The 13,407-nt window shown below is 32.4% G+C and overlaps 1 protein-coding gene across 6 annotated transcripts in view; it reads left to right on the top strand.

The window, feature by feature from the left end:
- The window catches only part of LOC111419792 (SNF4/AMP-activated protein kinase gamma subunit), a 169,748-nt gene that overhangs the window by 99,849 nt on the left and 56,492 nt on the right, over positions 1-13,407 (top strand). For 5 of the 6 annotated variants that reach the window (XM_071197063.1, XM_071197062.1, XM_071197060.1 and 2 more), the window contains 2 exons: positions 11,655-12,112; positions 12,926-13,050. In XM_071197063.1, the coding sequence (XP_071053164.1) occupies positions 11,655-12,112; positions 12,926-13,050 (583 nt within the window). The remainder of the gene's footprint in view (positions 1-11,654; positions 12,113-12,925; positions 13,051-13,407) is intronic. The other variant, XM_023052662.2, reaches the window with a different exon arrangement.

The raw sequence follows: 13,407 nt of genomic DNA on the forward strand, positions 1-13,407 counted from the left end.
TAAAATTTTTTTTCTGCTTCATTTTAAAATTAAAAGCTTCTGCAGCTCTAGAGAGATGCTTTATTATCGTTTACGTAGTTTAAAATATCAATAGAAAGATGAGAATCGTATAGAACTATCTAGAAGTTGTAATGGTTGTCTAGAAGCAAGGCATTGGCATCCATGGCTTAAGGAATTGTTTGGCAAACTATACAAAATCTTCTTCTTTCATTCTTTTGGAATGATTAGTGCATCAATTACTTAACCATTCAATAAATTATTTGTTAAAATTTCAAAATCTTACGAGAATGCAAAAAGAGACATCTATTGTTTGTACTATTGTTTAAATCAGAAACAATAATAGCCATAGTGTAGGAATTTTGCGCTACAACACGTATTTGGAACATTCATGTTCCAAATATATTGAATCCCATTAGTCCCTTTTAATATTAAAGTGTTACGGCATCTTTATGGAGATGTACAGTGTGTTTCTGACACTTGATTTTATTTTGCATCATGAATATGTATTTATCTCTAGCTTCATAAATATTCAAATGTAATTACATTTCTCTTTGAGTATCGGTAATTTATATGTTTTTCTAGCTCTATAGAAATGTTAGGAGGTCCTTGACACCTTTTTACATATATTGAACATTTCTAGTATCAAATCATTTTTAACTTTGTAAATAAGTCTGGTGTCTAGCTCTGATTTCTATATCTTTAGCTCTAAAGCAACTCTATCTCTATACATATACTCGAGAACTTTTAAAAAAACATAATTAATTATATTATCAATCCAACTCTAGGTTCATACAGATAACAAGGTTACGCATCTCTTTTTATGTGGCATTCTTAACTTTTGATTTACTTAAAAATTATAAAATAATTTTAGCATAGCAATTCTGTTATACATTAATCAACAAATTTATCAGCAGCTATAATCGTGATTTCAACACTTTTCTTAAACTTTTCTTTAACTCAGGTCTCTAATGTTCTCCGAACTTGTACATACTTGCTGTTCAGTGCTCACTTTCAAGTATTTGATGATTCTTTTAATGGCAATTTTCTTCATTGCGACTATAAAGTTTATTTTTATTTAACGACTCTTCTCATCGGCTTGTTTATACTTCTTTACATCTTTGTAGCATTATTCTCGTGCGTAATTACTACCGCAAGATCGGTTCCGTAGCCTACGAAAATTTAATCGGACGTTTCCAGACAGAGTACTCCATTGTAGAAAACATTTCACAGTTGGAAGCCAAGGATAGACCTTTGTACTAATCCGCGCGTTTGTCTTTTTGGTTCTTGGACCTTCGGTAGTGTTACATAATAATCTATTTGTAGAAAAAACTTTTTAAAGTATGTTGGAAAATGTGTTCCCAGTTAGCAATCGAAACGATCCATATAGTTGAAACCATGCTGCTTTTGTTAGACAAATCTTCAGCAACTTCAATACTCTCAAATTTGTCCGCTTGTATCCAGTGTAAGGGAGGGATGCCAATGTTATATCGTGTATTCTTCATTAAGAAACGTTATGTTGTATGCGAAATAAAAAAGTAAGTTTGACGTTAACTATTTGCTCAAAAAACAACCTCATATAAGTTGATCCTACCCAACCCAATGTGGTTGCATACGTAGACATGTAGATAATGTTGGCCAATTTTGAACTCAATTAGAAAACCTAAGAGATAGCTAGTGAAGGTAATGGTAGGGTTAGGTTGATATGTGAACGGAACAAGTTCAATGTCAGATTATTTTAGCCTTTCGCATGAGATGCATAGACGACCTGGCTTTCTAGCCATGTCATAGTGCGTAAGAGACTATAAAAAAAAAGAAAACGCATCTTCAAGTCATAGATCTGACTGTCATGAGAAGGTGAGAACAAGAATTATTTCTACGCATTCCACTTTTCATGAAGCCAAAGAATTAACTGTGTTTACATGTCCCCCTCTAACGTCCATTCCATTTCCACACACTTTAACTATTGCTTTAAAGTCACTGTCTACAATAACGTATCCTTTCTCGAAGATTGGATCCATTTGTTGAATAGAAACCATTTCGAAGTGGTCCTCCAATTCGTTCGAATGTGTCCATCTCCCCAAAGTTGAATCTGGTTGATTTATGCAAATTAGAGTAGGCCACGTTACTGGATAAAAACTCAAATAGGATTCGATTGTGGCAAAAGTAACCTCGTGGTTTTAAGATGGAAAATGTGTATCAATTAGTCTTTTACCATTTTTTATCTAAAATTTTAACATTTTTTATATATTTTTTTAAACATTTAACAATTAACAGCTAAAATAGAAAGCAAAATCCTTTTTCTTTCAATTCCATATTCCCAATCAGTATAATATTATAAAAATGTTAAAAGTTGACTATTATATGGTGTTATAAACTTTGTCATTATGACAACATCCAGTTTTTCATCGAATTTTTTTTAATTAATTTCCTAGTAATAAACGTTTTTTAAAAATAGCCGTTAGTTTGCTTTGAATAGTGTTACTGTACAATTATGAATTTCCCCCCCTTTAAAATAGTGAAGTATTCGTCATATTTAAGGAACAATGAGGCTTATAATAGAGTTCAAAATTCTGAATAAATAGTTTTAAACATGCGTATGAATCACCAGAAATGATTATTTATGTTTTGTTTATTACCATTGTGAAATAATGCGTAAATTTAACGTAAACGATTACAAAATTCATCATTAAGAAAATAATTAACAAACTTTTATAAAAATATTGACACAAATACTTTTTGTGATTTGTGTAGAATTCATACTGAATAAAGTTTGCTGATTACCTTCATATATATTTTTTAATTTTCCTCAAAAAAAAACAATATTCCACTTGGGTTGGTTAATGTCTATATCGTTGTTTCTTGTAACACACCCACTTCCGTTTTCTGGCTAATAATAAATACAAAAAAAGTTAACTTCCCGGGTATCTCGTGGGATTGACCCGTTGAAAGTATCTGGGAAAGTAAAAGTGTGGATTTAATGGTTTTCAGTTCCATTTGGGTCAAAACAGTCTATATTTTAGAAACATTACTTCCGGTTATATCGAAATGTCCCCTATGTTCTTTGTGAAAATGACAAGTTATGCGGGAATTTATTCCTCATTAGTGACATTACCTTAATTAGTATCAAATTAATTATTGGATAGTTAGTTCTATTTGCTGGAATTTCCCGAGGACTGTCTATATTAAAATAACAAAGAATTGTTGTCCAGTCGGATACACAATATGAAGAGTATATCAAGAATCATACTAATAAATGGCTTTCAAAGGTATACAGAGTTTCCCAAAAGTCACGGATAAATTCGTTAAAACAATTAAGAACAGTTTATGGAAAAATCGCTGAAACGGGTCTAAAGATTTAAATTTTTTGCAATTGTTTGGTATAGATTTTAAACTTTTCCCGCCATTTTTAAACGAGTAATGACGTCATCGATATTTTTTTCAAATAGCAATATCCCATTTCTATTACGGAATATGAAAGAGAACTGAATCTAGTACGGTCAATATTAATATTGGTTACATAAGAAAATTTTCCAGAAAAATTGTGTTAAAGTTTCATGATTTTCCATTGAAGATAGCAAAATAGCAGTAGCTATGCGTAACCATGGCAACCAACTGTTTGACATATCAAAAATGAATCATTGTCTTAATAAAATATCAAAAACAACTGGTTGCCATGGTTACACATGGCGACTGCTATTTTTTTACCTCAAATGAATGGAAAATCATGAAACTTTAAGGCAATTTTTCTCGAAAATTTTCTTATGCAACTAATATTAATTTTAGCTGTACCAAATTCAGAAAAACATCCTCTTTCATATTCCGTAATAAAAATGGGAGATTGCTATTTGAAAAAAGTAGTAATTTCGAACGTGTTATTAAAGGTCTTTGCTTAGGTTCAGTATTTAGATGTGAAATTGATTATAAAATTACAAGCAACACTTGACTTGAAAATTGCTAAGTATAGCTAATCGATTAATTTACCGTCGTCTCGGCATAGCTACGATAAATGTATATCCTTAGTTCTGTAGAATCTATGGTAAAGCAATATTAAAACTTCTTCGTTTCTGTGCTAAAGTAGCAAAAAGTTTACACCAGATTCAAGTAAGCTGAAGTTGGTCTTCTCAACCGATTCAACTGCTACAGTTCTAGGCCAACTGACACCAAATAAATACATTTAGATACACTTTTACATTTGCCAACATTTTTTTTTCGACGGCAACGAAAATATGCCCAAGATATGATGACCATTCGAGATAAAAAATGTATAGAAGTAAAGCATGCAATCAACCATCTTTATTTTTATTGTTGCTGTTTTTTTTGCTTTAATGGATGATGGTCAAAAATCAAGTCTATTAAAATTCTTAGTCAATTATATGCCTAGCATGGCAGATTGAAAGTTCTATGGAGGTAGTAAATATAGTTGCTTCTGGATTTCTAACCTGTGTTGAAATTAATATCATCGAGCAGTACAGTTGTGCAGTTGGTGTTAAAATTTAATCTAATATTCTTCCAAACTAGAGGTTTCCTGTTTTTTTTGTACGCACTAAATATTGAAAGTGTGTTTAGTACAAGGGCATACCAAATAACGTCGTTTACGACCCCGCAAGATGCTATACGAGCAGCTTATCTTGACGATATATTTTATAATTGGGAATTGCAAAATCTTTATTTGGAGCAAAATAACTTTCAGTGAGTTTCATCCACATCAATGTTTGTCCGTAATAAGAAAGCTTTGTAAGTATGTTACATTATTTTTTATTCCATATGTGTTCAAATTGAGTGCTTGGAGATTTATATTTAAGCTATTAACTATTTTGCTAGAGAATCTCGGAAACTGTTGCCATAATTAGAGGTTGTATCTAAAATAGAATAGAAGGTAAACAATAAAGCATGTGATGATTATTATTGAATTTAGTAGTGCTTCTAGATTTTACTGAGGTAATTAAAAATATGAGGTCTTAATTAACAAAATGAGGGGGTTCATTAGAAGGTTTTGAGTATAATGTAATAATGTAGCATAACTTATTTAATTTAAAAGTTTCAGATGCTTTTAGCGTGCCATGAGATTAATTGTACAGATAGGTTAATTAGGTGAAAGTTTTCAAAGGATTCTCGAAATAGAACAGAATATGTTTCACAATAATCGACAATACCGACATAATCTGCAATATTAATGCCATTACTTAAAACTTACAATTTTTGCATTTATAAAATATGAAAGTACATATTAACCCCGCGTTGTATTATTTGTGGATTTTGATGAACCCACCAGTGGTTGTTATGCAGATTTAATCGAAAATCTGGATTCGTCTGTAAATAAAATGCTATTTAAAAACGTTCGGTTTCCAGTAGACCAAAGCGCAATGCTCAAAGCAACTCGTATTGGAAAATTACGCGGCAACAGAGCTTAAACCCACGAATGTGGTATGGATAGAGTTGCGGCTTTTTTATGATTTTCAGAATCACGCTGTGATTAATATTTAAATTATGTATTAACAATTTGTTCAGCGCTAGCTTGTGGGTGTATATCGACTAAGTTTAAAACTTATTCAACAAAGCCACAAACCGTCCTAACCCCGAAAAAATTTCATTTTTGCTTTTTTTTAAATTTTTATTTTGGTGTTTTGGTCTAATATACGTTTTTTACAAGTTATGTACATTTTTTTTAATAATTTATTTCGATTTTCCTAATAAACAGCTACTAATAAGCAATTAAATAAACAATTATGATAAGAAACTATGACAAACTTTCTATTACCATATTCCTGACTTCAAAGACTTGTTAGGTGAACTTAAAAAGATCTTAGCTGCGGACAGAGAAGAGAACAGTAAATACTTTTGCTTTTTCCTAAAATAACGAACCAGAAATTGGGTGATTTTTATTGCTTATTACTATTAGCCATTTTAAAGATACACCACCTCGTTTTTTTCAATAGTGAACGTTTCTGCTTCCCGTAGCTCTAAACAAGTGAATTCAGAGACCAGGAAATACACAGAAACTTTACTACCGGATTAGTTCGAAACATAAAATCACTGGAATAAAAAAAATTGCCTTCCAGAACTGACTCGAATATTTTATTCTTTCAGAAATTTGACATATAGAAGTTCAAGGTGAAATAATTTCATAGTAATTCAGCTCGAGTTACAGAGAAATACATTTGAAACCTGATAAAATGCTTGAGCTCACGAAAATTATTCAACTTAGAGAATAGTTCGAAGTTCGAGTGAAGGGAATTTCACTGTATGTTGTTTTCAGGAAAATGTTATATACAGTACTAATTAACTAATTAACAACAGTGGAAATTCGAAATTGGTTTTAACAAAAGTAATATTAGTAATAATTTTGTTTACCATTTACTTAACAAAAAATAGCACCTTTCCAAATAATGTATGTATTTATCATTTAACATTAATTAAGGACACTTCCAGATTTTTTCTTTACAGTGACCTTTTTCAAGTAAATAATTTAATTTTTTGAATTATTATATACAGTATGATTCATAACTCGTGTGCAATATTTTGTATTCTGATGCTAAATAAGATTTTAAACAAAAAAATGAGAATAAAATTTTCACGTTTTCGCCTTTGTTAACGAGTTATACAAGGTTTAAACATTTAAGCACAGAAACTTTTTAGTTAATAATATGTTATCGGAAAAAAGAGTTGTTATTGAAACGCAATAATGTAAATAAATAACACTCAAACACTTATTAGTAATCATGTCAAAATTTACTAATGGTTTCTGCAATGGAGGCGCCTTAGCAGCTGCTGCAGAATATCGCCGAAGATTTCCAAGTTGTAGGCAGCCGTCTCGAGCAGTCTTTTCTCGGGAGTACAGCAGATTACACGATTTTGGTATTACGCGAAATCATGGAAGAGGTCCATGTGTTTTCCACAAAATGCAGACAGTGGAAGCCCTTATTGGTGTAGTTATTGATGAACCTTCCGTAAGCACAAGAAGAGTTTCTAGAAGACTTGGACTTTATCAATTTTTTATACCTCGAAGATTACAGCGAGAAGTGCTTCATCCGTATCATATTCAGCTAAGGCAAAATTTGCAACCAGGTGATCAACGAATAAGGGTTCAATTTTGTGAATGGTTCTTACAACAGCATAGGCAAAATGCAAATTTTTAGATAAGGTTTAATGTATATGTTTGGGGTGCTATTTTCAATAGTAACATATTGCATTCTGTGTTCATCGATCAAATATTTAATTCAGACGGCTATCTAAATCTATTGGAAAACACACTGGAAAATACCATGGATGATATTCCGTTGGCACAGCTAGGAGACATTTGGTACCAATATGATGTTGCTCTTCCACACACAGGAAGAAGCGTTGGTGCCTGGTTAAATAACAAACAATATTAAAACGTATTTACATTATTGCGTTATTATTACAGTTACATTATTATTAATTTTAACGTTTCTGTGCTAAAAAGTTTACGTTTTAAAACTTGTATAACTCGTAAACGCGAAAATTTTATTGTTATTTTTTTGTTTAAAATTTTATTTTGTATCATAATCCAAAATATTGCATACGAGTTATGAATCACCCTGTATATTACCGCCCTATATCCCGCTGGTATTGATTCCACAAAATTGCGGCACGTTTCAACTGAAACATCGCTTTCCAGAAATCAATCACATCTCCATATAAGTTCTTTTAAATTACTGGATTTTAAACGCGACCGAAGATTTTTGATTGGATTTAAATCTCGACTATTAGGAGGTCAATCGAAAACTCACAAGGTTATTAATTAATATTTTGTCACATACCGGAAATTTCATATAACTCGCAATATATTAATGCATATAGTTACGAAACTACTATGCACTATCCCACATAAAGTACAACATAGTTTAATAGTGAAGGCATTGGGTAGTTTAGCTTGGAAAAGGTGACGTCCTTATGATAACATTCGCATTTAGCCGCACGTTTCTCAATACGGCTAAACCTGAATGATTCTAGTTCTAGATCTTGTGTTGGTTCGAGTGCTAGTATAAAACTAGAACTAATACTAGATCTAGAAACATTCGGATTTAGCCGTACATCTCTTAAGACGCCTAAACCCAAATGATTTTAGCTCTACTATATAATCTAATATACGTACTTTTCTAATACTTATGTTTAACCTTACAACTACTTTAATAAAAATATACAATAATCTGGAGCTGAATTCTAATTAAAACTAGAACTAACACTATACCTAGAATTAGAAAGTTTCGGGTTCTAGTGTCTTTTGTTAGCAAGAACTTCCGCTTGGAAAATTGTTATATCCGAGCTGAGGGGCAGTTTAATGTGGCTATTTGGTCCACTGATGCCCATACCTATTCTTGATCTAACTGTCTTTGAGCATCGGTGAACCAGGTTAGGGCTCCTCTCTTTAGTTGAGGCTCACCCTTCGTCCAATCATCCCTGCTTCTAAATATGACCTTATACGGCTGGTTGAAATTGTATTCTGTCGGTATAAAGTCCGTTTTAACTTCAATCAGGTGATTTAGACATGGGTCCTTGAGGATTTCGAGGTGTCCTCTGAGGTTCCCCTGCATCAACTTGAGTAAAGAAACTGTTTTCAGTGATAAGGCATTTGAAGCTGCCTCCTTTTGTATATATAAATGGAGTGGTGTGAGACCGAGTAGGGTTTCCAAAGCAGCCGTCGGACAAGATCTCATTGTACCCGTTATATTAAGACGTACTAATCGCTGGATTTGTGCCAGCTGTTGTTGTGCTGTCTTATGTTTTGTTTTTCGCCACCAAACCAACGAGGCGTAGGCGACCATGGATCTGATTATTGCTACGTAGGCCCAATGAGCCATTCGTGGTTTGAGAGCCCAGTTCCTTCCTAGGAGCCTGCGGCAGAAATGCCATGATAGGCAAACCAGATCTGCTACTTTCCTCACCTTGTCTAAGTGTAATTCCCAGTAGTTTACTGTCTAGTATTACCCCTAGGTATTTAACTTCTGTTTTGAGGTTAATAGTTCTGCTTTCAATGGAGGGTGCTTTTATTTGTAGCTTCCTTCTCCGAGTGAGGGACTATTTCGATTTTATTTGGATTGATGCTGAGCCTATTGCTTCTACACCAAGTACTGGTGAGTAGTAGGGCTTTTTGCATTAGTTAAGTTATGATTGTATCATATTTACCTCGGATTGTGATTACCAGGTCATCAGCATACCCCTGAATCTTGAATCCATTTTTTGTTCGGGTGTTCATCAAGTCATCAACTACCAGGCACCATAGTAGAGGTGATAGCACTCTCCCTTGGGGACATCCTCTTAGCGCCTTTATAGTCAACGACTCGCCTCCCAGACTGGCTGTGATCTACCGACTTTTCAACATGGCTATACACCATTTGATTGTCGACGGATGTATATCTTTTACGTTTAGAGCCTTCTCTATGGATTCATAGGAGGTGTTGGAGAGCAGTAATTATTGATTTTGCTTTCTGTTAAGCATGTTGGGTAGGGTGGAGTGGATTAGTGACAAGCACTCCATTTCTAAGGTATTGATCGATTACCTTTTCCATCCCTTTGTATGCCTTGGAGTCGGCGTTTGATAATTCTAGGTATAGTTTTAGTTCTAGTTGTACACTTGCATTGTCACTAGAACTAATATTAGACCTAGAACTAGAAACATTTGGGTTTACCCGGACGTCTCTTAAGACGGCTAAACCTGAATGACTGGTTATTGGTCTAGCGCTGCATAACAATTAAAACTAGAACTGATAGTGTCATGTTGGAATTTTCATGAAGTCTTTTGCATAAGAAAGGACGGTTTCTTCTAAAATGTTTTCGCTGCCACGTCCATACTTTCTGTAGTAAAGTATGGACGGTTTAGGGTATTTAAGGTTAAATTCTACGTCGTAAATCCTTTTCCTTCGAAACCTAACCGATTTATTTTTGATACATCTGAAAACAAAATCGTTTTCCACTCTAAAAGGATTCAGTTTAAATGTTGTCTCGCAAACTCAAATCTCTCTTTGGTTTTTTTTATTTACAACAGGCTTCCTCCGTGCAATTCGTTCATGCAAGTTGTTTGCCTCGTGAAATCGTCTTCTAATAGTTCGAGTAGACATGTTTGAAGAGACCTCAGCAAATAATTCTCTTTTAGTGTCCGTTACAGTGAGCTTTAGATGAAACTTAGAGATTTAGAATTATTTCTCTAATTTTTTAGTTTTTAATGTTTTTCTATATCAATATCTGCGTGCAACGTTTTATGAGGTATTGTATTTTCGAAAATATAATCGGCCTTGATAAACCATTGTTTTGGTTTATAACTTTTATTTTTTCCCATTCTAAAATGAATGTAATTGTTTCCATTTTATATAATACACACAAATTTGAGCACACCTTTAAAGTTATAACTTCTAACATCGTCATAGTGTTACTGGACAGAAGTAAACTAAACAATTTTTTTAATTTACTTCTGACCTTATTTAGTTGTCTGACCTTCAAATTGCAATCGTCCAATGATCGTTACAATTAAAGATCATTAATGTGTAATTTAAATATATATATATTTTATATATATATATAGCTTTGCTTGTACAATTGACGAAGATTTTTTGATTAGTAGGAAAGAATGTTTGAATATTTACGAATAACAAGGTTGTTCTTAATTTATTGATCAGTCTATTTATTACCTTGTTGTGACTGTTTATTATTCTTTAATGTTTCACAGAAAACTTTTTCCCCAAATCTCTTGTAGAGCTACTCGATTCCCAAATGATGAAGTAGCTAGTCATGTGTGAATCGTGTGAAACAGTACGAATAACATTTAAGTTCAGACTCAATATTCATTGTGGAAAAAGCAGTTGTTGAAACTTATGAACATGGTATCTCTTTTTTACCTCTTGCAATCATCTAGCCCATTGATACCATTTTTTAATTTTCAAAATGGTTATTTTCATTCCACATACTTAGTAAATGTTTTCGTCAAATCGACATAGAATTCTGCGTAGTTTTAAGAAAATAATTGCAGTTGAAGCGTTTGGTCACGTACCTAATAGAAACAACATAGAAAAAAACTACGCGTTTTTTGATTCCATGATTCCGCTTATTCGATGGAGAATAGTTCGACCTTCGAATATAAATTGCGTTCACGTTTCGGTGCAACAACCTTTGTTTATTGTTAGATAGTGGTAAGTTGCGGTTATCTACGTCTTGATTTATGGTAATATAGCGGAGGCTTGGTACGAAATTATTTTATTATGCACGATATTATACAAACGGGGCGTGACTGCAATAAAAAAATTTAAATCTACATTTAGATGATGTTAATTGAAAGTTTTATTTCACCTACAGGATGTTATTTTCCACAAATCATTTTCATTCAAAATCGATCTTTCCGATTCAATTTTATAATAAAACGAGAATTTTAACTTCTCGTTATTCAATTATGCACTTTGTTTCTCTATGCTTTTCTCGAGGGGGTGTAAGAAATAAAATATTACCGTTGTACTTCGTTATTTCTATTCCCTCAACTTATTTATTTTCGATTTGTTTTCTACCCTGTTTAAAGTAAGTTTTATTGCTGTTGACACAAACTTATAATTGCGTTTATCCGTATTATATTTTATTTTATAATTACAAAATCTGGCAATTCTCAAAAAACAAATATTTTTTAAGAAATATTTTTGAAACATTTATAGCAACACAATGCACGGAGTTAATAATCATCATCCACATCTACCGTTACATCTTCACCATCAATTTCAAGCTTTGCATCAAAGACCTTACAATCCTTACCATACGATTTCCGGAACATCAACTACTAGCAGTAGTTCTGGAACGAGCTCGAGAAGTTCTTCCGAACCCATTGATACGCCTGGAAGTTCTTCGCCAAAAGTCGAAAATGTTTTCGCGGCGAGTTCACCACGGCAAAGACAACACCATCATCATTCGATACAAGAATTAAAACGGTATTTTGGAAAAAAAGTTAACAATTGGATTGGAGAACGTGGTCACAGAAGAAATTCTTGTAGTGAAGATGGTAATAAAGTTTTGGATGAGTTCCGAATTAGGAGTAAATCGTTGGATGGAGCGATTAAACGGCCCATTAGTGATTGTGAAGCTACTTATAGAATATATGATTCTATTTTAAAAGAAGGTAAACAAAGAAATCAAATACGAAGAGATAAAATTTTAATTTTTATTGTCTTTCTTGTTGCTATGTGAACTAAAAAATTAAAGTTAATACGTAAATGTTAAGGAATAGATTTTAGTTTAATTTCTATTTTTGTTAAATTAACCGATATTTTCTTTTTTTATAACTGTTTCGTTTGTTGTCTAAATGGGTATAAGTGTTCGGATTCCTTATCGGTTATCTGTTCGAATTTGTGTCAGTGACAAAAACACCTTGTAACTACCAGCATGCGTGCGATTCTATTCATCGAGTCTTGCTGACTTATTTTTTTTTTCGTTCTATTTTCTTTTAACATTAATTTTCAATGGCAAACATTTATAGGAGGAGAGCCTTTTCTACTGGTAAGTTTTAATTTATTTAATGTGTTTATTTAATCTTTTTTATTTTTCTCTTTGCCTTCACTTATATTAATACAAATTGTATACGAGGAAGCTAAAGTATAAATTCTTTTTTAACTTTATAAATAAACGCGGATGTTTTTCCTTCTTTATTACTTTTTCTCTTTTTCTTAGACTTGGCCCATTTTATCTAAAATTGTTTTACAGATAACTCAATTTATTTTAATACTTACTTGAGTTTTGAAGTTGATTGAAGCAAATCGAATTGAAGCTAGGTAATTAAGCGCGATCATATGTTTTTGATAATAATAAATCTTTTTTGGATTTAATCCAAGGTTGATAATTTAAATAACACGTGGTCGTTTGAATTAATGTTTAAAAATAACATGTTTTTTAGACTTTTTTCTGTTCTCTGATTTGTCTCGATTTTGTTTTGCAGGCGCGCAAAAAAGATTAATAGATCCGGGTAGACGACACTCCCAGGGTACAGTAATTCCTCATAGGGCTTCGGATGTCAGCTTGGATCCATTACACGCAGCAATACTATTTAGAGACTCGAGAGGGGTAAGTGTATTCGTAAGCAATTTAATATAATATGTAGTTATTTGCATTATGAACATAAATATCGGATTAACATGAGTGTTATAAGTAACGTTTATCCTCAATAATTTTGTCATAGTGTAACATATTGGCAACAGTATCTATGTCAAAAGTACGTTGAACAGAGAGTTCCGGAAATATTCATTTTCATAAAGAAAGTTTTTAAAATTTAACTTATAATTATGTTATCAAGTATCAAAGGGATCAAATATGAGCTTATTTTAGCATATACACGTGAATCTGCTGAGTTTTCATTAATATCAGTTTACTTTTCATATTCAATTAAATCAACTATAAACTAAATCTTTTAATGAAAACGAA

Source organism: Onthophagus taurus, chromosome 6 (assembly GCF_036711975.1).
Source record: "Onthophagus taurus isolate NC chromosome 6, IU_Otau_3.0, whole genome shotgun sequence".
In the NCBI taxonomy this organism is placed as follows: Eukaryota; Metazoa; Arthropoda; class Insecta; order Coleoptera; family Scarabaeidae; genus Onthophagus; species Onthophagus taurus.